Source organism: Mus caroli, unplaced genomic scaffold (genome assembly GCF_978045245.1).
Source record: "Mus caroli unplaced genomic scaffold, Mus_caroli_1 scaffold_13, whole genome shotgun sequence".
Classification (NCBI taxonomy): domain Eukaryota; kingdom Metazoa; phylum Chordata; class Mammalia; order Rodentia; family Muridae; genus Mus; species Mus caroli.
The window spans coordinates 1,834,503-1,858,375 of record NW_028227268.1 but is presented as its reverse complement, the minus strand read 5'-3'; the positions used below and the strand labels follow the sequence as shown (position 1 = coordinate 1,858,375).

The following is a 23,873-nucleotide window of genomic DNA, read 5'->3' as shown; positions in this document are numbered from 1 at the left end:
GTGTGTCTGTCTGTACATATATAAAGTCCTGTTCATTACTGTGTGTGCACATGTGTATGGGTGCACACATGCCAAACTGGACAAGTGCAGGGCAGAGAACAATGCTTTAACTGGGTCTCCTCCTACTTTTATCACCTGTCTGTGGGTTCCAGGAACTGAACTCAGGTTGCCAGGCCTGTGCAGTCACTCACTGTATCATCCCACCAGCCCATGTTTTGTTTTCTGGAGATTTCTCCATGTAAACCAAGCTGGCCTCAAATTTGCTATGAAGCCAAGCAGAGGCAGGTCTTGAAATTCTTACTGTCCTGCCTTACCCTTCCAAGTGCTGGGGTTAGAGGTACATACCACTACACTCAGCTGGCATTAACACTGAAAAAGTATTGCACTCCAAAAAACTCCTTAAGAAGAAATAGAAGAAAAAGAGCTAAACAAGAGGACTCAGCCCCCAGGCCCCCAAGCAAGAGCATCCACTTCATGGGAAGGGCCTATCAGCTTTGACAGCACTCTGGAAGCCAGGTCTTACCCAGGCCAGCATAGGTCCTCCTCTTGCTCAGGCTGGCCGACTTCACCAAGAACATGCAAGACTGGTGGGTCATCCAGGAGCAGAAGACCAGGAGCAGGGCCCCCAGGACAATGCCACACTGCAGGGTGGAGAGAGAAAGACACGTTTACAACACCAGACCTCTGAATCGCCGCTTCATACATCCACAGCACAAGGGGCGCAGGCAGGCCCTCACTGCTGCGTCTGTTCCCACTGACCACCACCACGGGTGACACCTGAAAGTGATATTTCCCTAAAATAGAAGCAGGATCCTCAAGTCTTGTTTTAAAAGGGCCTTGTAGGTCCTAAGTCTGCTGGGGTATCAACTAACCATCCCACACTCCCTACACACACCTCACACGCAGCATCTTAACCACTTCCTCAATAGCCCTATGTGGTAAACATAGCCTAGAAGGACTAAGGATGGTGTGCGCCTTACTTACAAATTAAACAGATGTTGGCCATGAGACCCTGCAACCACTCTTAGGCCTTTCTCCTTCAGGAATGAAATGCCTACGCACAAACCATTTACAAGTGGGTTTAGCCATAACCCAACAACAACAAAAGAGTTCAATGGCCTTCAGAGGTGACTAGAAAATCAAGTCTAGTCCATTCATGAAAAGAAGTTTATTAATGTTCAACGTCACAACTGCCCCGTGCTGCAGAGAAGGAGGGCCATGAAGACAGCTTTCTGTGTGCTGCCAGGCACAGAATGCTTAAGAAAGACTGCAGCTGGGCCAGGCCACAAGGCAGAAGGCTGAGGGAGGGACAGCTGTTGATCACAGAGCGGCAGAGGTGACTTTTGGGGATAACAAAGTTCTTCCATGTCCTGACCACAGTAGCCATACACTGTATACACACATCAAAACCCAAAGGACCACACCCGGAAAACAGCTACGTTTTGTTATCTATAAACTGTCCCTCGATTACTATGACAATTAAGGCATCAGTAGTTTGCACCAGGCATGACGGTACTCAGGCTTTGATCCTAGAACTAGGAAGACAAAGGCAGGTGCATCTCTGTGGGCTCAAGGCCATCCTGGTCTGGTCTACATAGTGAGTTCCAGGCCAGCCAAGGCTATATAGTGAGAGTGTCTCTAAATAAATAAATAAATAAATAAATAAATAAAAAGACACTAGTAGTTTGAGGATGTGGTTCAGCAGTAGATTGTTTGCCTGGAATTAGAACCTCAGCACTGAAATAAATAAACAAACAAAACAAAATATTAGCTCTACTACACCAGAACAGTGTGTTACCGAAATGGGGAGTTGAGAGGAGGGATATGGGGACCGCCTGTGCTTTCTACTCAGTTAAAGCTAAAACTGCTCAAAATAAGTAAACAAACAAAGCTTATCAAACCACAACATCAAACTCTCACCAGAATGGTCCTGCCAAACACTGCAGAGGATATGATGCACTTGCGCGTCTAACACTTGTGCTGGCAGGCACACACACACACACACACACACACACACACACACACACAGGGCAGGATCTGTGTGTGCCCCAGAGAAACACAGGTCTATCCAGAACATAGCATTATTAACCACAAGTTGATACCCACACACCATGACCCCACCTTCTCCAAGTCAAACCAAGCCACATCCAACCTCTGGCACAGTCGAGCAACAGGTAGTCGTCTTCTGGTGGGTGGCAACAACTGGTAAGTGTGCCAGCATTGTGGAATTCCTCAAGTGTGCAGTAAGGTACATATGTTCCTTTACCTCATGAAAATTCATCAAGTGTGCATTTAAAATATGTGCAGTTTTCCACACACTAAATACAATAAAATGTTTCTCCTTTTTAATTGCCGGAATCACTAAACAAACTATCCTTAAACCCAAAGGTTTGGGTTTTTTTTTTTTAGCTCCCCCTAAACACTAAGATATTGCCCACTCTGCTGGACTCATGGCTCTGCCCCAAGGCTCCTGGAGGAGATAACAATCTAGTGATAGGAACTGACAGGTTTTAGGCACAGTTTGACTGTTTCTAGTCTCCCTTGCACACTGGGTTCCAAGCTCTCCCCAAACAGATCTTCCCTGGGCTCATCATCTCCATTTGCTCTGGCAGAGGCCTAGCACCCGTGCACTGCCAGGTTCCACTAGAGACTGCTCAACCTTGAACCTGAGCCCAAACAGCTAACTTCCCAGTCAGCTACGACAGACCCCAATAAAGGGTCAGTCACACTTCACAGACAGGCAGCAAGGATGACAGAGTTCACTTGGAGATTCGAAACCAGCCAACACTCAAGTCCCAGGATGCAGTTCTGCTGACAGACAGTTTCCATGGACACTGGGACACGTAGGCACTCCAAAGACACCCAAAACCATCCCCCAACAACTCAACACTGGGGTTCACAACACAGATGTCGCCCCTGAGGATCTAGCTCTGTCCTCCTGTCTACATCTATTAACCATATCAAATACCCTACCCGGGAACCCTAGATGCAGTCTCAATCAGGATAGGATGTTGAGGGTCAAAAACTCCTTGATTAAAAAAACTTGTTTTCTATTTTTAGCCTGGGACGTGAACCACAAAACACACGAAGTAGTTGTTAGTCTACTATTAAATTATCAACAACCCATTTTCACTTCCAAATGTCTATCCCGGATTAACCTTCCACCTCATCTCCTGGGGGTCATCAGGTAGGAGGAGTGGTCTCTGCCTTGATATCCCACTGTTTCAATGGAACAGGACAGCAGCACGCGTGGCATGGATGAGCGACAGGGAGCCCCGCCACTCCCTTTGTTACGCGTCATTACCCAATTTGACGTTTCCAACTGCTTCCGCATATCACTGGCAGACACAACAGAGCCACGTAGAAATGACCATCTTTTCATGTGGCATTCAACACAGAAATAACAGCAAACTTTTTTGTATGCCGGCTTTTCCAACTGCGGTGACACATCATACAGATCAGACCAAACGAATGCTTTAAATCGCCTTGAGTAAAGGTGGGTAGCCGAAGCCGAGGACCGGCATGCTTCCGTGCAGTCGGTCGGAGTCAAAAACAGGACCAACAAAACCACTATCAATCCGCTAACGTATCGTTCTCTGTGCCTTTCCGTACAGTGTGAGCAGCCGCTGAGCGCGCAGATCCGGACCGCGACTCGCTTCGGGGACGTTGCTTGGGTCTCTCCCCGACCCGCCGTGCTCACACCCCCTTCCCACCAGACGAGCACTTCAACCCGATGCCCCCGCGCCCTCGACTCACCTGCTTGAAGCAGAAAGGCATGGTGAGCACGCTGACGCCCACGATGCTGTTCACCACGTTCGTGACCAGCCCCCACTTGGAGGTGGTGGCGGCCGTCATTTTGAGGGTCTAGGGGCCAGGACAGAGCGACCCTAGATAACCCTAAACCTGGAGCAGGGGGGCCCTCGGACAGGCGTCGCGAGGTCAGCCTCCAGACCCTGCCAGGCTCCGCAGCAGCCTCACAGCCATGGTTCCAGGTTCCCGCCTCCGCCTCCCGAGAGTGAAGCGGGAACCCGGAAGCGCCGCAGGCAACGATAGCAACACCTCAGCTCCGCTTCGCTGCCTCCGGCACCTAAACTTCCGCCTTCGGAACCTACTCTACCAGGAAGTGACGGTATCAAGGGCGGGATGAGGCGGGACGCCAGCCAACTAGAAGTAGGTGTGTATGCCCGAGGAGGCGTGGCTTGGGTGGGCCCCAAGGCGGAGCTAGGCGTAACTCTAACCAATAAGAAGTATGTGGGGGAGGGACGGCGGGAGGTGGGGCGAGGTCTGAATCAGGGCGGGGCTACAATCCTGGGTTCAGGATTCCAGGCTTAGACTAGTGACTGCTGCCGCTGAAGAAGAGTGACTTGCAGGGTACAACCTTTAGCGGAAGAACAGGAGAGAAAGAGAAGGACTACCTTTCAGGTGAGGAGTGGGCTCTTGAGGGTTAATTTTCAGGTCATTGCGCACAGGAAGGATTTTGGGTCACGATTGGAGGACCTGTCTAGACTGCCAACTTATTGGGACAAAATTAGCACTTAACGTTTTACAGATAAAAATCATCGGGACACCGGGAGGTTCAGAGACTCAGCAAAGTCACAACAGCCTGGAGGAGGGAGCATGGAGATGTGTCTGTTTGATACACTAAGTGGGTGAAAATAGTCTACTGCCCTAGTATGAAAGAAAACCAGAGGAAAGGTAAAAAGGAGAGACTAGGGAAATCTAGGATTTCAAGAGATGGTGGCTTCTGTACTGGAAGGACTAATGAGAATTCTTCCTGGAGTAATGGACATTAGGAGACTAGAAAAGAGAGAACGCTCCAACACCTAAGTGGATTACTGGCACCTGGCAGTGTTCTTTATGGTGGTGTCTGTGGTGAATGAAGGCCTAGGGACCTGAGGTCCAAGAAAGACCCCACAATGATTCCTGGAGGCCAGAGCTGTGCATGCAAGGAGGAACTTCAAGCTGCCTAAAGAGGCTCTCCTAGAAAACAATTTGAGGTCCATGCAAGATCTCAGACAAGGGACAAATTCTTCCAGCATCAGGCAGAGCAGTGTCTAGAGATGAGAGACAGAGACAGACAGAGACAGAGAGGAGAGACAGACAGAGACAGACAGACAGACAGGAAAAGCTAGAAAGAGCAATTAGTGGCATAAGCCGTTAATCCCAGCATTCAGGAGGCAGAGACAAGCAGATCTCTCGAGTTTGAGGACAGCCTGGTCTACATAAGTGAGTTCCAGGACAGCCATGGCTACGTGGAGAAACCCTGTCTCGAACAAAAAAAAAGAGTAATTGAATACAAAGCCAGAATAGGGTTGGAGAGATGGTTCAGTGGTTAAGAGCACTGACTGCTCTTCCAGAGGTCCTGAGTTCAATTCCCAGCAACCACATGGTAAAGGGATCCAATGCCCTCTTCTGGTGTGTCTGAAGACAGCAACTGTGGACTCCCATACATTAAACAAATAAATCTTTAAAAAGAAAAAGCCAAAATACTAAGTGTCTGTACTCGTCGTTTGTAAGTGAAGCCATCGTCCACAATCTATCTGACCTGTTTCTGTGTCTCCATATCCATGTAACTGAGGTTCAGGGCTGCTCAGGGCTGAAGAGATACACTGACTGCTCTTCCAGAGGTCCTGAGTTCAATGTCCAGCAACCACATGGTGTCTCACAACTGTCTGTAATGAGATCGGATGCCCTCTTCTGGTGTGTCTGAAGACAGCTACGGCGTACTTAGAGAAAAAGTAGAAGAAGCGGGTAACTTTTCAGTTCATCATGGGATTGGGAACACAGACATAAACATGGTGATAGAAAGCCATCTTACACTTTGGGAACAGGGCAGGACCTGGGCAGAAGTGGAGCAACAGGTGGGAAAGAGCCTGGAGGTCTAGACACGATCACGAAGCAGGCCACTCTGCCAGTCCCTCTCCACTCTCTCCCAGTGGCTCCATACAGTAGAGACAATTTGATTTAACTACCTGTTGTATTCCGTTTCGTGAGCTAAGCTCTAGGCTTACTAATTCCTTGTGCATGAATAGGGAGAGCGTTTTTGCATCTTTAACTATCCCAGCTTTCTCACGCAACCTTATTTACAAAAGTTCACCATCATCTTGACTATGTGCTATGAGTCATTCGTTCTTACTGCTGACATCCCATAATGCACACATACCCTTTCTTCTGCTCAGGGCACCTGAGTTGTTTCCAGTTATTTTCCACTGAAACGAATGATTCTGGGCTGTGATGTAGCTCAATTGGTAGAGTACCTGCCTAGTATGCAAAAAGTCCTGGGTTCCAGCTGTGTAAACTGGGTGTGGTAGTATATACCTATGGTTCCCAAACTGAGGCAGAAGGATCAGAAGTTCTAGGTCATTCTCAGGTATATAGTGAGTTGAAAGCCAGCCTGGGCCAAAGGAAATGCTGGCTTTAAAAAAAAAAGTTACAACGAACTTTTTTTTTTTTTTTCAAGATTTATTTATTATATGTAAGTACACTGTAGCTGTCTTCAGACACTCCAGAAGAGGGCGCCAGATCTCGTTGCGGATGGTTGTGAGCCACCATGTGGTTGCTGGGATTTGAACTCTGGACCTTCGGAAGAGCAGTCGGGTGCTCTTACCCACTGAGCCATCTCACCAGCCCCATACAACGAACTTTTTAAGATTCATTTTATTTTACGTATATGAGTACACTGTAGCTGTCTTCAGACACCAGAAGAGGACATCGGATGCCATTACAGATAGTTGTGAGCCACCATGTAGTTGCTGGGAATTGAACTCAGGACCTCTGGAAGAGCAATCAGTGCTCTTAACCGCTGAGCCATCTCTCCAGCCCGAACACTAGCTGTTATGCTTGTCTCCGGAATGTGTGGATGTTAGAGTTCATCTGAGGCAAACACCTAGGAGTAGAATTGCAATTGCAAATTCAAGTGTATGCATCTCAAACCTCACTTGGTCTTGGCCACGTGCTCTTCAAAATCACTAGAAGGCTCCAGACATCAAAGGTGGTCAAACTTCTGTTAGGAGTCACATGGTTGCCGCGCACCCCTCCCTCAGTAGTTTGGGACAGAGCACTTGCCTTGCATGCACCAGGTCCTGGGTTTGATCCCAGAGCTGCAATGGTTCAGCATGAAAACGGACTGCCTTTGCAATGGCCTCCTTGGAAGTCATGCGCCTCTCAGACTTTACAGTCTCTGTCACAACTATTCAGATTTGCCATTGTAGCTCAAACACTGCCATGAGCAATATATAAACAAGTGGGTGGGTGTTCCAATAAAACTTTATTTATAAAGACACAAACTTGACCCATTTGATCTAAGGGCTATAGGCTATGGGTACTCTGCTCTATATGGTTCCCAACATCTGTTATCATCAGTTTGGCCAAATTAATGAATCAAACCATATCACTGTGCTTCGAATTTCTTCCTCCTAATCATGAATGAGGTTAATCATCTAATCATATTTTACCATCTATTGTACTTTGGTGAAATGCATTTCTTTTTTCTTTTTAACAATTTGTTCTTTGTAATTTTGAGCTCTCTCCGTGCGCTTGATAACCAACCCCAGGGCCCTCCTTTCGGGTTTGTCAGCTGTCTTCCAACATCACATTAGGTTTCCATTGTGGCTATACCAAACAATCACAAACCCAGCAACTGAGGGGCTGGGGAGATGGTTCTGTGGATGGAGAGCTTGCTTCGGTGGTATGAAGGCCCAAGTTAGGATCCCTAGACCTCCCTGCAATCCCAGCCTTCTGGTGGTAGATAGATCCCCAGAGCAAGACAGCTAGGTAGACGAGCCAGACCGACAAACTGTGGCTCAAGTAAGAGGCTATGATTCACTGTAAAATGGGAAGAGTGATCCTGAAAGCTGCCTGGTATCAACCACTGGCTTCACATACACAGGTGTGCACACCCACACACACACGTGTGTCCACAGCATGTGACTGAATACACACACACACATTCAGCAAATGGATAAAATCAAGGTGTCGGACACATCATTTTCTCAGAGGATCAGGGACTGTCTTAGTTAAGGTTTTACTGCTGTGAACAGACCATGACTAAGGCAACTCTTATAAGAACAACATTTAACTGGGGCTGGCTTAGAGGTTCAGAGGTTCAGTCCATTATTACCAACGTGGGAACATGGCAGCATCCAGGCAGGCATGGTGCAGAAGGAGCTGAGAGTTCCACATCTTCATCTGAAGGCTGTTAGCAGAATCCTGGCTTCTAGTCATCTAGGATGAGGGTCTTAAAGCCCATACCCACAGTGACACACCTACTCCAACAGGGCCACACCTTCTAACAGTGCCATTCCCTGGGCCTAGCATGTACAAATCATCACAGGGGAGTCTGGTTACTGCTCTTCTGACTGTTGGCAGAGCTTGGTTCCTTAGGGTTCCCAGGTCCATTTTCTTCCTGGTTCAGGTATTCCCTACCTCCATCTTCCAAGTTACCAACAAAGGGAAAGAGACAATGAAGACTTTTACGTGGCATCGTTGGCAGGCCTGGGGACAGTTCTTTGATTTCAGGGCCCCTTGCAATCACTCATCAGCTAAATAAGAGAATCTGCCTCCAGGACCGACCACCTCAAATGCACACATCCAGGCTCTGTGGGCCTGTTCTCCCAGGTTCTGGCAACTAAAGGGTGCATGTTTTCCAGAGGCTCTTTGTCTGCGATCACAATTTCTGCGATTTCTTCATATGATTTGGGTTGTGTCCTTTTCAGAGAGGGTTACTGTGTTTTATTGACCTGCTCCTTGTCCACGGGACCCAGCCCAAGTTCCCTACCATCTAGTCTGTAAGGGGCCGCCATCTTTACCTCCTCTCTCTGTGTATTGTTGTCCCTCCAGATTCACACACTGAAGTCTTGGTTGGTTACCTCAGAACACGACCTTCTTTGGAACTTGGTTCTTTGAAGATGTCACTCATTAGCACGAGGCCACAAGGTCATTCTGAATTAAGGTGTTCTCTACCTGCCGTGGACTGGTGTCATTAAAACAAGAGGCAAGCATGAGGAGTGGAGCTCAATCCCCAGCACCATTGGGAAAAAGCTACTGGCATAGGGAGGCACGTGCTTCCAACCCCAGCAGTGAAGAGGCAGAGAGACAAAGAAGCCTGGGACTTGCTGGCCAGACAGCCTGGCAGAATCAGTGAGCCGCATATTCAGTGAGAGGCCCTATCTCAAAAAGCAAGGTGGAGAAATGGCTCAGGGATTAAGAGTTCTGGCCACTCTTCCAGAGGACCCAGGTTCAATTCCCAATACCCACTTGACAGCTAACAACCAACTGTAACAGTAGTTCTAAGGGATCCAACACCCTCTGGCCTTTGTAGGCACTGCAAACACTGTGCACAGACATATGCAGGCGAAATACCCAAAAACATAAAGTGTAAATTACTTCATTTTTTTTAAAAGGTGGATGGCTCCTGTGGAATGACAATTAAAGATTTATTTATTTTATGTATATGAGTATGAGTACACTGTAGTTGTCTTCAGGCACACACCAGAAGATGGCATCGGATCCCATTACAGATGGTGGTGACCTACCATGTGGTTGCTGGGAATTGAACTCAGGACCTCTGGAAGAACAGTCCGTGCTCTTTACCACTGAACCATCTCTCCAACCTGAGGAACGACACTTAAAGTTGACCTCTGATCTCCACACATGTATGCCCACACACGCACACCCACATGCACTAAAATTAATTAATAAAATAAATAAATAATAAAATGGAGCTGGGTAAATGTCTTAGCAGGTAAGAGTGTTTGTTACCTAAAATGAGGACTCAAGATCAAATCCCCAGTATACATAAAAAGCCGAACACAGCTACACATGCCTTCGTCTTGGGTGCCAACCCACATGACTGCACATGTGCCTTACAACCTCTGCACCTGTCACAGCATTCCTGGGTCCTGTTAAGTCACCTGACCACCATGGTCATCCCTCCTTCCCCTTCATAGATTTCCTGTGCATTTACCCCCTCCCAACTTGGCTTCATCCTCAACTATCAAAGCCTTAACCTCAAAGCCAGTTGACAGAGGAGCCAAGTTCACAGCAGCCACACAATCTTCCAGAGAGACCCATGCAGAGCAAGAGGCAGGCACTTGCAGGAAAAGAGCCAAGCATGAGGCCTGGGGCCTCAAAGACTGGGAGAGACCAGACCTTCCTGCCAGATTCTGAGGAGGATGTTGTCTTTGGACCACGGCTTCTCAGAAAGGAATGAGCCCACCAGTCCGGGCTCCTTCACTGAGCAGCACAAGAACACAAGATGATCCCCTCATAGAAAAAGCCACACAGTGGTGGTGCACACCTTTAACTCCAGGACTCCGGAGGCAGATGCACCTAGATTTCTGTGAGTTCCAGGTCAGCCTGGTCGACAAAGCAAGTTCCAGAAAACCAGGGCTACACAGAGAAACCCTGTCTTAAAAAAACCACGAAGAGGAGGAGGAAGGGGAGGGGGAGGGGGAGGAGGAAGAAGAAGAGGGAGAGGAAGAAAAGGAGGAGAAAGAGGAAGAAAAAGGGGAGGAGGGAGGAAGGAAAAGAAGGAAGGGAGGGAGGGAGGGAGGGAGGAAGGAAGGAAGGAAGGAAGGAAGGAAGGAAGGAAGGAAGGAAGGAAAGGGTCTTCTCAGGAGGAGAAAGACAGATGTCTGCAGGGAACCCAGTGAATGTGCCACTGACTAGAGGGAAGAGCATGAGGGCAGCCAGGCAGGACAGGTATGTTCTTATGACCAGGACCTAACCCAGTCAACCAGAAAGGCGGGGTGGTTTTTGTGAAGACTTCTCAGCTATCTCTCCTCCTCTCTGTTGCCTGGAGAGCAGGGGAAATGTTTCAAGTTCTCACAGCCTTTGTGAAATCATCTGTGACTTCACTGCCAATCAGGAACTCATGGCTAGTTCATCCTCAGAATCCATGACCACTTCCTGTGACACTGCCTCTCGGTCTGGGTTATCATTGCTATCATGTACACTTGATCTTAGATAACTCCACAAAGGACCATCCATGTACTGTGGGTCATGTGAGAGGCTCTCAGGGAGCAAGGAAGCTTCAGGGGGTGGAGCCTAACTAACGTAAGGAAGTTAGGTCATTGTGGGTGTGCCCCCAAAAGGGAAGAGCCCTTTGTCTCACCTCTTATCTCCTTGCTTCACCATGTGAGGCTGAGTAGGTTGCCTCTACCAGGACGCCACCCCCACCATGATTAACTTTACCCCTTAGGGCCAAAGCAACCAAGCAAAGTGGCCATGGACTGACCCTTTGATGCCAGGAGCCAAAGATAACTCTCCTTCTAGGTTGATAACTCGCATGTGCTGCAGGGCAGTGAGACACTGGTCAGCCCAGACCCCTCTCCAGGGACGCTTCTCTACAGTGTGGTCCTCGCCTCACTGGGTGGTCCTCTCTGCTCGCCACACAGAAGCCAGCATTATTTCCATCCATGCTGTCCGCTCACTAGGACCCTGCAGAGTGCACAGCCCACCGGTGCCAAGCTGTCCCCAGCATCCTCCCTCCCTTAGCCCACCTCCACCTCAGTTGTGCTGGTGGGTCCTTCCTGAGGCTTAGGGAGGTGCTGGAGACCACATAGGCCACTGTGATCCCAAAGTTCCCGTCCCTGTAGCAATCAAGACCTGTGAGCAGAGCAGATTTCCCATAACTTCTGGCTGCTGCCGTGTGGAGTCTCGCACTGTGTCCCGTGCCTTAGGAAAGAGAGTACAGACTGAACACACCTTCAACCACTCAGCCCCTCATCCCGCTGGCCTAGAGCAAAGCCTCGATAAAGGCCTTAGGTACTGCTTTGTAGGTCTCCACGAGAAGTGGGAACTGGGCCCTTATACCCTCTCCTCTCATGGTCTTAAGGTGCAAGCCCTTGCCAGTCTCAGAGAGAGGGAGGTCACAGGGACACCTTGTCCCAGCAGATGCAGGAATTTTTCTAAGTGAAGCCTGAGCTTGAGTGGTCCACCCCCACCTCTGCCCAGAAGCCTGACAGTGTGACCTTTGCAAATGTCCCCAGCTCAGACAAAGGCTGCAGATTATAATCTTGGCCACCAGGAAGAAATGTCCCCTGAACCTTCCATTATTAGTCTGTAATTACTGGAAGCCATGGAGAATCCGACAAGGTGGAAAACCTGCTTTCATCTACATTTTTTTTTTCTCCTTTTCTTACAACTCCAGATGAGAGAAAGAGGAGGGCTTGGTCTCAGTGTAGCAAGCCTTTCTGTCTGCTCCTCCTACATAGCAATACAGTATTGCTGCCCCAGAGACCCTTGCGAACTTCTCCTGAGCAGGGGTGCCATCGCAGCCTCCCTCCCCGGAAATCCATATGCCATGTATCTTGTTTAGACAAAAGGCAGAGCCTCAGAGACTGAGGGACAGAGGGGACAGAGTATAAGCACACCCTCCTCCTGACACCCTCAGCAAGGGACAGGCCTGGCCCAGAAACACCGCCTCCAGCACAGGCTTCAGTCTTCCCATACTAGGACCGCAAGCTGGGGACAGCTGGGCCACCTTAGCTCAGCCTAGGACCTTGTGGAGTTACCAGGCCTGAGGTCCAGCCAGCCTGCACTCAGCTCTCCACACACCGACCCCAGGGACCCTGCGACCCAGGAATGCCAGGCCATCGAAAAACTCAGAACTGAGATGTCCTACTCTTCAAACTGCAACACAGATGACTTGGGATAAAAGAGCAGAGGGACCACATTGGATCCACTCACCGCCATCCCCTGGAGTGCCAGGAGAGGGAGCCCCCAAGGGCTCTGGCCATGCATGGAAGCAGGGATGCTGCATTGTAGAAGAGACCAGGGGCAGATGACCAGTATCCTCTGTGCCTTGCCCAGGGATGGAATACCAATGACCAAAGCCTTTAATACCTTGCTCAGGGGTGGGATACCAATGACCAGTGTCCCCAATGCCTTTCTCAGGGATGGGGAAACAATGCCCTCCATGCCTTGCTCAGGGCTTCCAGAAGTGTGGGCAGGCAGGGCCTGGGTCCTTCCTTCTCCCCCACCCCACCCCCAAGGCACCTAGGATGCAACCTAAGGGCTTTGCATGTGCTAGACACCTACTTTTACACTGAGATATATTCCAGACCTCAAGAGACCCACTGTACTCAGTTTTGGCTTGTCCCATCAACAGACCAAAGAGCAGAGGGTTCTCCTGTCTCCTACAAAAGTGTGACCCAGTCAGGACTCATCTAGAAAACATGAGTCCTATAGCTCCAGGGAAGAGACGACCTCCTGGTACAGGGTAACTGGACCCCAGATGAGTCCCACCCTATGAGGGATTCCTGAATGCTTGCTGGATCCCCTGTGGTACCAACCCCCAGGCCTCTTCCAGGTGTTCCTTCTCTGTTAGGCTGAGACACTGGGGTACAAGGATCAAGCAGACACAGCTGAGAGTCCTGGGGCACAGTTGGGCTGTATCCAGGTTCCCATGCAGCAGCTGCAACCCTGAGCTCCCTGCACCTCCCCAGTGCTCCTGCTGTACCGTGGCCCCGGGGAGGCTATGCTGGAATGCAGCAGGCCCAGGCCCAGCTCCCCAGCCTCCCCAGCTGTGACAAGGACCATGCAGATAGAGCTGGGGTGAAAATCCCTACAGGAAAGCAGTGATAGAGGCCACAGCACACAGGGCTCCAATAGGCTTACATTGAGGACAGGGCTGGCGAGGGCGAGGGCAGGTGACCTGCATGGAGGCAGAGCCTGGGCAGGGAGAGAAGGCTTGGCCAGGGTGATCAGTGGGAAGGGGGCTTAGGAGAGGCCATGTCTAAGCCAGGAGGGTATTTATGCCAGGCCTGGCCTAACTCCTGTTCCATCTGTACCTGTCTAGTAGACATGGAAAGTCTACCAGCCAGCAAAGGCCTGGGTCATACCTGGGTCCTAGCTGCAGGAGAATGACCCCAGTATCTTAGCTTGCTTGTTTGCTGGTCACCAGAGACTCCATAGCAACAGGGATTCTCTCACAGCCAAGGATTATAGTGGTCCCTGACAGTCTCCAAGGCAGAACCCATTGTCCCACAGTGTGGTCTCCAGACAGTAGGTTTTACTTACATTCTCAACGTTGAGGGGAGCCCTGCAGGGCAGGGAACTAACCTTCCTTTCCGATATGCCCCCTCACCCCAGGGTTATAATACATTTGACTGGAGAGCAGGGATTTGGTGGGTCATGGACCCCTGAGCATAGGGGTCCCCAGGAGAACTCCAGGCCCCAGGGAGATGTGCTAGGGGTGGCACCTCACCTACCCAGGAATGATAGTGCCAAATTGGGTATTGTATTCAAGCCTATAATTCTAGCAGCACTAGGGAAGTGGAGGCAGGGGAATTAAAAGTCAAGGCCAGGGGCTGGAGAGATGGCTCACCGGTTAAGAGCACTGACTGCTCTTCCAGAGGTCCTGAGTTCTATCCCCAGCAACCACATGGGTGGCTCACAACCATCTGTAATGAGATCCAATGCACTTATCTGGTGTGTGTCTGAAGACAGCTACAGTGTACTTACATACATACATAATAAATAAATAAATCTTTAAAAAAAAATCAAGGCCAGCTTTGACCACATGAGACTCTTTTATTTTGTTTCTTTTCTTTTCTTCCTTCCTTCCTTCCTTCTTTCCTTCCTTCCTTCCTTCTTTCCTTTCTTCCTTCTTAGTTTTTGGGTTTTGTTTTGTTTTGTTTCGAGATCGGGTCTCACAACATAGCTTTGGCTATCCTAGGTTCATTGTGTCCACCAGACTGACCTCGAATTCACAAAGACCTGCCTGCCTCTGCCTCTGCCCCTCTGCCTCCCCGGTGCTGGGATTAAAGGGGTGTACCACTACACCTGTTTTGGTTTATTATTTATTTGTTTGTGTTTTCTTAATTAGTATGATCCCAGTCAGCACCCCAGTATGTGACAAGCCACGGGAGCTGCTAGGGGAGAAACAAGAGCTTTTCCCCACGTTCTAGAATTCTTGAGAAAAATTAGGGCTCCAATTGGCAGAGGGGGGCTGAGCAAGGGCTTCACATAGCCAGGCTGTTTTCCCTCCCGGTATCTACCTAGTAGCTTTCTAAGTATGTTCTGTGCCACTTCATAAGAAATCAGATCCAGACTGGAAAGATGGCTCAGTAGTTAAGCAAGAGCACTCACTGCTCTTGCTGAGGGCTGGATTTCAGCCAGAACCCATAACTGGCTGTTGACGCTACTTGCAAGAGCTATGCTGCCCTCTTCTGGCTGTCATGGGTCACTGCATGCATGTGGTACACATACTACACTTAAACACATTTCAACTGTATGTATGTATGTATGTATGTATGTATGTATGTATGTGTTTAAAGAAATCAAAGGAGCCGTGCAATTGTGGCTCACACCTTTAATCCCAGCACGTGAGAGGTAGAGGCAGGCAGATTTCTGAGGCCAGGTTGATCTACAAAGCAAGTACAGAGAGAAACCCTGTCTCCAAAAGCCAAAAGAAATAAAAGAAACCAGAGCTTCCAACCAAGGAGTGCCTTTTTTCTCAGGAATATCTGGGAAAGAAGTGACTGAAGGCCTCTGCAGGTTACAGAGGGAGGTGTGCAAGGGTCCACCCATCCCACAAGGCAGGGGCCGGGTATAGCAGAAGAACACAGGAACTCTGAGTTCAAGCCTGAGAAACACCTTGTACCATTTCTTTCATCAATACTCCTAGGAAGACCAGGCTGGAGGGCACTCCTAGGCCCTGTACTGCCAGGTACTACCAATAAAAAAAAACACCCCCTGGCAAAAACATACTTCAAAGTAGAATGCAGTAGTATAATATGTCTATAACCCCAGCATTTAGGAGGCAGAGACAAGAGGGTCCGGGAAAGTTCAAGGCCAGGCTGGGTTACAGAGCAAAACCCTGACTGAAAAAAAATGTTTTAAGAAAAGAAAAGAAAAAAAAAAAAACACGCCCCAAGGGTCACCGTGGACACTTACCACATTCCCATCTCAGAGGTGACCTCTGCACGTGGCAGTCAGTGCTTGTCCCTGGAAGGAGCCAGGGCAGGAATTCCCTCTGGATAAGAGCCCTCAGTCTTCCACAGGGTGGGGCAGGACTGAGAGTTTGTGAACAAAGACCAGGTGAGGTCATAAATCAGCTGCCCTATCACATTTCCTGCCCTGAAAGCCCCTGTAAAACACAGGAGAAAATTGACCTGTCAGGGGGATAGATGGGGCAGCGTCAGCCCTACCTCCAGGGCGGCTGCCCGTCACCCTGGGGTCCCACCTGCCCTGTGTGCCCTCACGCTGAGCAGACTGTAACTGCCCAGCAGCAGTGTGGAGAAAAGGCACAGTCTACGCAGCCTGGGGGCTTGGCTCACCCCTCACCCCTCCACCCACCCCAGGCAGACAGGCCCAGCTGCTGAGCCTGTAAGCTATAAACCGGATGGAGACCAGGCTCGGTGTCAGGAGACAGCTCGAGTGCCTTTTAAAAATTGTAATCTCTTTTTATTTCCCCCACTCTCCCCTCCCTCCTCCCTCCAGACCATAACCTCCAGTCACTCCTCCCCTCTTCCTGTGCCGCTGGAGGTGACCTTGGCGCCCAGACCTTAGTGTGAGGCCGCTAGAGCCAGCAAGGACGCCCTTCTCACCTTGAATATCCGTGTCAGGAGCACGGTGTGGGAGAAGGAGGCAGGCTGTGGTGTGGCAAGAAACTGCCCTCTCCAAGGTGACCCACCACCTGCAGCTGCCCAGCACAAGAGTCTAGAAACCGAGGCTGGAGCCCTTGAGGCTTGAGGTAAATGACAGCGCCCTTCTGCAACCCACTCCTCTGGATAATGGAGGCTGACACCACCGGACTCCAGGAGCTCAGCAGAGCTGTGCCTGACCTCTTGCAACTTGCTTCCAGTGAAACCCAGCTGTATGCCGTCAGCCCATTTTATGGTAGAGAAAAAACAGCCAGACAGCTCTGGAAGTTGCCCCACGGTTAGCTAGTGGACAGTTAGGCTGGATTAAGATCTTGTCTGTCTGTCTGTTCCTCAGGAACTCTGGGATCTCAGTGCTCCAAGCTATGATGTCCAGATGATCCCTCAGGCCCCTGGGCCACAGCCACAGTGTCCCCAAGACCTGAGGATTATCACTTCTCACACTCTAGGGGGACAGGTAAGCTTGTCTATGGTGACAAAGCCAAGAGCAGGGGACAGAGGAACCTTCACCTAGCAGCACAGGGCTTCCCTCATGACCCGGGATTAGGCAGAAGATGCTATGTGGGGACTAGTCTGAGAAAGATGCAGGTTTCCATCCCCCAGGCTCTGGAGGCCAGTTTAACAGGGGAGGGGAGATCCTGGGAGCTCAAGGCTTCCACGCAGGTCTGGGTGGCCAAAGCAACAGAACATGGAGGTCATGTGTCTAGGGAAAGGGTTAGACAGAGGTGACGATCTAGCAATAGAGGATTGGAACCAGGACAGAGCCAAGAGTGGAAGTCAGCGAACCTGTCGGCCCATGCCAGCCCAATTGCCCTCCCAGACACAGAATTCACTACATAAACCCAGTTAGGGCTCCCAGCCCTGCAGGGGTACAGTCATTCTCCTGGAATCCAGAAGACAGCTTCCCAGGCTTCCTTTCATCCTGTCTCCTGAACCCTGCATGTCTGATATGGAGAGCTCTGGGGCCTAGGGCCTAAGTATAGGGTATTGAAGGTTATCTTCTAGTCTTCTGGGAGAATAATACCAGAGATTGTACAACCTCCATCCAGGGAGCTGAGGTGTGTTCCTCTCAAGGCTCAGCTGGACCAGAGTTCCCATCAGCTTTGAACCTAGACTCTCTGCAGGTGCTTTCTGAGGACCAAGCACACTACTGCTCACTCCCATGTCCCTCAGCCAAGAGTAAGCAGGCACCTCCAAACACGGGCTTCCACAGCAACTGCTCTGAGGTCTGAGCGGCCAGCACAGCCACAGGTTCCCAGCTTCCCCAGGCTGAGGTCTTCGGATCCTAGAACAGCCCAAATCTCCTAGCTTCCCAGCCTCTTTCCCCCCCCCCCCCCCCATCTTCCTGGGCCTTTCAAGCCCTCTCTCCTGACCCAGCCCCTCCTGTGGTACCTATTCTCTTCCCTCAGAACCCTTCCCCAGGGCTACCTCAGCCACACACTACCTGAAGTCAGGGCTACTTCAAGCAGCTTAGTTGTCTCTACATCCCAGCCAGTGGCTGTGCCTTATCAAAATAAAAATGCATGTACACAAGTGCACACATACACACACACATGCACATACATGCATGCACCACCACCACCCCATTGACTTCTGGCCTTAGGCTCTCAAATATAGGCTGAGGGTTTGTGGGGACTTACCCTGCAGCTACATGTGCCCAGTGAGAACAGAGCATTTGTGGAGGCCCTGAACTAGGAAGCCCATGTGTTTATCCCAGGAGACGGTTCCTTGGGGTACAGAGGAGAAGGAAGACCTTTGCTTATCTTCCTTCCCTGTTTCTGTTCTTGCCTCTGGACAATGGAACCGCACAGGACTAGTCTGTTTGCCCCACTCTGATCAGACCCTCTCTTTCAGGTAATGTGTGGGTCTTCTTGCTGCCTTCCTGGAAGAGAACCAAAGGCAGATGTGGGTAGATTTTTCTCCCTCTCCTGTGTAATTTAACCTTTTAGCCTTCCAGCACCTTCACAAGCCCTGAGCTCTTAAGGAAGCCTGGCTTGTGCCACAGGGTCACCCTAACTCATTACCCAAGCCTTGTTTCCCTTGTTTATCTCCTTGAGCTAGGCATACTGGTCTCTGCCCTTCTATCTGTCTAGCTTCACCCCCTTTTCTACCACTTCATTCTATCCCCCCCCTCCCCTTCTTTTCCTCAGCTGCATCTGAACTCCAGGATGTTAAGCACTGGGTCCCCCGCGGTGCAGGAGTAGACTTATGTAGGGCAGCTTTGGCTCATGGGGCCACCTGACACGGAAAGCAGGTTTCAGCCACCAGGCCTGAGGCCAGCATGCTATAAGAAATGGTATCCACGGGCAGACACTGGGATTTGGGGCCTGCCCAGCCCATCCAAGAAAACCCAAGGGTGACTGTACTTGAACAAACAAGTCAGGCCAAGGTCACTTGGGACTTTCTATGTTCCAGGGTGTCCTTGGTCTGCCCAGGACTATAAATCCAAACAGACATGGTACATAGCCCTACTTGGGTCCAAATTTTGTTGTGTGTGTGTCTTTCTCTTTTCAAATTTAAGTTTTTTTTTTTTTTCCATGTCTCAAATTTTTTAAGCTTTCTAACTGATAGAGCAAAAGAAAACTCAGGAAGCCCGCAAGGTTAGGGGCTCATGTGGGCTGGTGTTTCAGGTTAGGGGCTGGAGGGGGGCCCTTCAATGCAGGGGAAGGTCAGGAGGCCATTGTGACTTGCAGCCTCTGCTTCGGGCACTAGAGAAAGACCTAGGTGACTCTCTTCCCTTCAGTTTCTTCTGGATTGAAGGTTTGCGCCTGCAGCTAACACTTCCCCTCAGCCCCTGCCTACACCTGACTCTTGTTCCTCAGTGGGGCTGGACAGGGCTGCTGGAGCTCTCTCTTCCCAGACACACAGCTCTCTCCCACAAAATAGTTTAATGCAACTTAATGGCTTGAAGTTGATGTAAAAATTACAGGCACACGGCTGGGGTGGGGTGGGGGCCTCGTAAGAAATCCTTTAGAAAATATAATTGAGTTAATGGAGCCATAACTGCGGCTCATTTTGGGGGTAATTGGCCCGCTTTTTGTCACCCCGTCCATTTACATACTCCTGTTTTCTTTTTGCGATTGATTTTTTTCTTTATAAAGTGGGCCACTTTACTGCAATTTTTACAGCCCCAGTGATGAATAAAACCTCATCTTCCCGCTCATTAAGACACTGGAATTAGCCGGGCCCAGGGCCCCACCAGGCAATTTGCTTAACAATCCCAAGGCCGCAGCAGCAGGCGGGGCCAAGCTCCGGAAGGTGGGTCCTGGACCCTGATCCACCTCCCAAGGAAGGAAAGGAGGACAGAAATCTGCCTCTAACTACCCAACCTTGAACTTAACACATCCTCTCTCTCCTCCCGCCTTCCTCTCCTGCTGAAGGCTTCTTCGGCCTTGGACTCTCCTCCCTACAGCCGGCCTCCTAAGGCTGTCACTCAGAGGCCCCACCCACCCGCCCCTGACTGCAGATCAGGGTCACGCTTTCTAGAAAATACTATTATTTTTAATTATATATATACATATATATAAATCTATATACACACAGAGTGAGTGAGTCTGTTAGCACAATGGGACATAAAACGGAAACGGAGCTCTGGGAAGGGTGGGTGCTCCAGCACCTAGCCATTCTCTCCGCAAATGCAGGAATAGTAGGCACCCTTAAACGGGTCAGACCCAACTCACCTGCCACTGGCAACCTGCTGTTTGATTTTGACTTTACTCTCTTCTTCCGGCCCTATGACCAAACCCAGGGCATCCTGGGTGCTAGGTTACCACCGAGCTCTGCCCTGCTCTCTCTTTACCTTCCGTTTCCAGACATGGTCTCTCAAAATTACCCAAACTGAGCTTGAACTCCTCCCTGTAGCTGAGGCAGGCCTTGAGTTTTGATCCTTCGGTTTCAGTCCCCCCCCCCCGCCCCCCCCCCCCCAGTAGCTGCAATCAGAAGCCTGCAAACGCCAGGCCTAAGTCACTTGGCCATCTTCCACGGCATTGTACAAGGATCCACGTGGTTTTTTTTTTTTTTTTCTTTCTCACTTTGTAATACTTCCTTACATGTGAACAGGCCTCCTGCATCACACGCTCCTGCCATGAAATACTGTACCACCATAATTTCTGTCTTAGTTTCTCTTCCAGTTGATGTAAAGTATTCTTACCAGCTAGGCATGCCGGTTCTTCTGTCTGGTTTGCGCGGCCCTAGCAGTCTCAGCTCCTTAGAGGAGCACCTTTAAGGGCCCCTACCTGTCCTCCCAACATCGTTTCAAATTTGTCTGGGGAGCAGACTGGAGCCTGTACTAACAGGATTTGGGTGACACTAAACCGTAGGGGCCACACTCAGAACCACTGCACCAGGCCAAATCCTCGGTGGAGGCAGTCACTGTGGGCAGCGGGCCTGCTAATATCCTCACCTATGCTGGGAGGAGGAGGAGGAGGGTGTCCTTAGACACGACCCCCAGAAACCTAACACCCCGCTAGGCAGAAAAGGAGGCAGGCAGTGAACTCAGGCAATGGAGAGTCAAGGGCTAGCAGTGACAGGGCTCCGGGCTAAGTGGCCTTATCTCCGCAGCCCCCCAAACTTGGACCCACCCGCCAATGGTGCCCTCTGCTGGCCATCCCAGTCTCTGACGGGAAGGCTAATTGGCTCAGGAATCAAGCATAGTCGGTTCTGATTGGTCACACTGGGCCGGTGGGCTAGGATACTGTGATTGACAGCCAGACCAGGAAGCGGCCAGTTGGAAAAGCTGTCTGGGCACCTTGTTTGGATCAAGCTCTTCATACAAACATGAAAAAAGCCTTTCTCCTTCCCACCCGTACAGCGTGGCTCCAGCCCTGCATAATCACAGAAGTGGAGTTACTTCTGACCCAGAAGCCTCCACGCATGCTCTGACTATGTTAGAGTGTGAGGAGAGCCACAGTCATCCTAAGAAAGCTGGTTGTCAGTCCTGAGTGTCAGGCTGAGGGACCTCTTCTGAGGAGAGTGCTTTGCAGCTGAGCTGGGTCACACCTCTGCTTCCTTGTTTTCCTGGAGCGAGCGTGTGGGGCACCCGGAACACTTGTAGGCGGATTGTGGGATGGAGAACGGACAGCTATATCCCTGGAGACAGGTGTCTACTTTCTGGAGATGATGGGGATGCAGGCAGGGGTTACTATTATTCATGGTGTCCCCTAGAGACATGGGGGGTTGGGGGGAGTGTAGGGTGGTTTGGATTCCAATTGTGTCACCTCCTTCGAGGTCTGAGTGGAAGGACTCTTTGGCAACCCTTCAGGGGAGGCAGTCCACGTGGCTGCCAACTTGGACTCCTTGCTGAGAGGGATGGGAGCCCCCTAGCCTGTGCCACACAGTAAGGCACTCTGAACTGTCAGGGCAGAGATAGCTGCAGACCCTTGAGGACAGGAAACCAAGACTTTAGGGACAGTGAGTAGAGCAGCAGGAAAACCCACAGGACCTGAGGAAGTCCACCAGAACTAGAGGAGAAACATGAGCCTTTTTGAAAACCACGGATGCCAATGCCAAATCATACACCCGCCTGGGTGCTGCGGATGCCTTGCTCTCCCATGAGAAGCAGAGTCGTGGGTAATGGGAGCCAAGTTCCCTACACTTCACCCAGGGTCTGTCCCGGATACTCCTGGCTGGGGTGCTTCCTACAGTATGACCCGACCACTTAGATACCTCACAGCCACCCCCATGGTCCCTCTCCATCCCTTGGTCCAAAGGGAACTTCATGTTCCCTCCATGGGTCCACAGACCCAAGTGGACTTTGTGGTCCCTGGATTTCGAGCCTCAGCTGCAGGATCCCTGTCCAGGCGTCACTGTTGATCCTGCTGCCTGGGGCAGGCCGGGTCCCCACTCAGGCCCCTATCTTCAGCATTTGTTGGTTCTAACTCCAAGGCCCTCCCTCCTCAAATGGGACAGCATAGCAAAGAGACTGGGCAGAAAAGGAGACTCCCTGCAGTCTCTAGCTCCTCTGCCCAGTGCTGGGGGTGAAGAGGATGAGCACATGAAGCCTCCAAGAAACCTGGTCTGTCTCCACCCCAGGACTCTGATCCACTTTCCAGGAGAAGGTGTGGTGTGGTGGGACAATGGACAGGCTGAAGTTTTATGTTCTTTTCCTGGGGGAAGAGATGGAGACGGAGTGTGACCATGTTGGGAATTGGATACTCCAGCCCCTAGGCTGCATCTTCCAACGTGTCATGAGAAACCCCCAGGGGATCACTAGGTAGCTCTGGCTGGACCTGGAACTTCACATGTAATCAGGCTGGCCTCAAACTTGTAATCCTCCTGCCTCAGCCCTCCAGGTCTTGGCATTACAGGCTGGCTCTACCATACATAGTTCCAGCAGCTGTTTTCTGCAACAACTGAAGACTAAGGTCATTGAGAGGCCAGCAGGGTAGAGGAGGCCCTACCCCTCCAGCAGGAGAGCCCTCCCTCCCCCTGCTGCCCCATGGCCTGGCTAGACCTGGGCCCCAGAGAGTTGGGGGTGGCTCCACAGCCCAGGAGCCACAAAGGGCAGAGAGAGTGCAGGCGGCCAGCCGCCAGCAGGGCCGCCAACAATGTGGTTTCAATCTAATTGTCCCAAAATATTGTTACAACACAAACCACGTGCCCTCCATTCACCTGCAACTGATCAACCACAAAGCTACCGGATAAACGGGCTGCATACTCCGCCTGGCTCTGCGCAAAGCTACCGGATAAACGGGCTGCATACTCTGCCTGGCTCTGCATCTGGCCTGCTTTTTGCCTGAGCAAGGACGGTCAGGACGAGGGGCTAGGCTCTTCCTCTCTCTGTGGTCTACCAGCCCAGTGGTCCCTGTAGATGAATCAGGACTCTGGGCCTCAGAAGCTCAAGAGGAAGCTAAGGACTGCACCATAGCTGAAACTTAGTCAGTAGAGATGTGTCCAGTTAGTGGTGGCCCAGGAGGCTCGTTGTCGTCACTGTGAAGTGCTGGAATCTTCATCCCGGGAGGAAACATCTGCACACCCATCACAGTAGCGGCAAAACGGGCTTCAAAGGCTCCCAGGTCTCCCATCCATCCATAAGACTTGAGTGACTGTGGGTGGAGTAAATTGAAGACAGCCTGACTTAGCCATGGAGGAAACTGAGTCTCACAGAAGGGGTGGGCACTCCACATCCAATAACAAAGAGCTGTAGCAGTAAACACCAGAACCTGGCCTGGTACCTTGCTCTCCGAAGACACAGGCCCCTATAAAGGAACCTGGAGCTTGATCTCCAGGGGGACAGGTTATGACCAGCAAGTGCTAGAGTGGCCAGCA

General features: G+C 50.7%; 1 protein-coding gene and 2 long non-coding RNA genes across 14 annotated transcripts in view; 1 reads left to right on the top strand and 2 right to left on the bottom strand.

Moving 5' to 3' along the window:
• Positions 1–4,032, bottom strand: part of Slc38a10 (solute carrier family 38 member 10) — a 47,213-nt gene extending 43,181 nt beyond the window's left edge. For all 11 annotated transcript variants that reach the window (XM_029483444.2, XM_029483445.2, XM_085829363.1 and 8 more), the window contains exons 1-2: positions 3,757–4,032; positions 524–641 (exon numbers count right to left, since the gene is read on the bottom strand). In XM_029483444.2, coding sequence (XP_029339304.1) covers positions 524–641; positions 3,757–3,855 — 217 coding nt within the window. In that variant the 5' untranslated portion in view covers positions 3,856–4,032. The remainder of the gene's footprint in view (positions 1–523; positions 642–3,756) is intronic.
• Positions 3,326–9,671, top strand: LOC147001361 (uncharacterized). The gene is made up of 3 exons (XR_015044908.1): positions 3,326–3,496; positions 3,615–4,174; positions 8,839–9,671. It is a non-coding gene; the product is annotated as an uncharacterized LOC147001361 (long non-coding RNA).
• Positions 9,672–11,240: 1,569 nt separating this feature from the next.
• Positions 11,241–16,055, bottom strand: LOC147001360 (uncharacterized). Of its 2 annotated transcripts, XR_015044833.1 has the most exons (4): positions 15,901–16,055; positions 14,330–14,405; positions 11,608–11,676; positions 11,241–11,439 (listed from the first exon to the last, which is right to left on the bottom strand). It is a non-coding gene; the product is annotated as an uncharacterized LOC147001360 (long non-coding RNA). The 2 variants fall into 2 exon arrangements; XR_015044832.1 differs by having other exon boundaries at positions 11,241–11,676.
• Between the last annotated feature and the right edge of the window lie 7,818 nt (positions 16,056–23,873).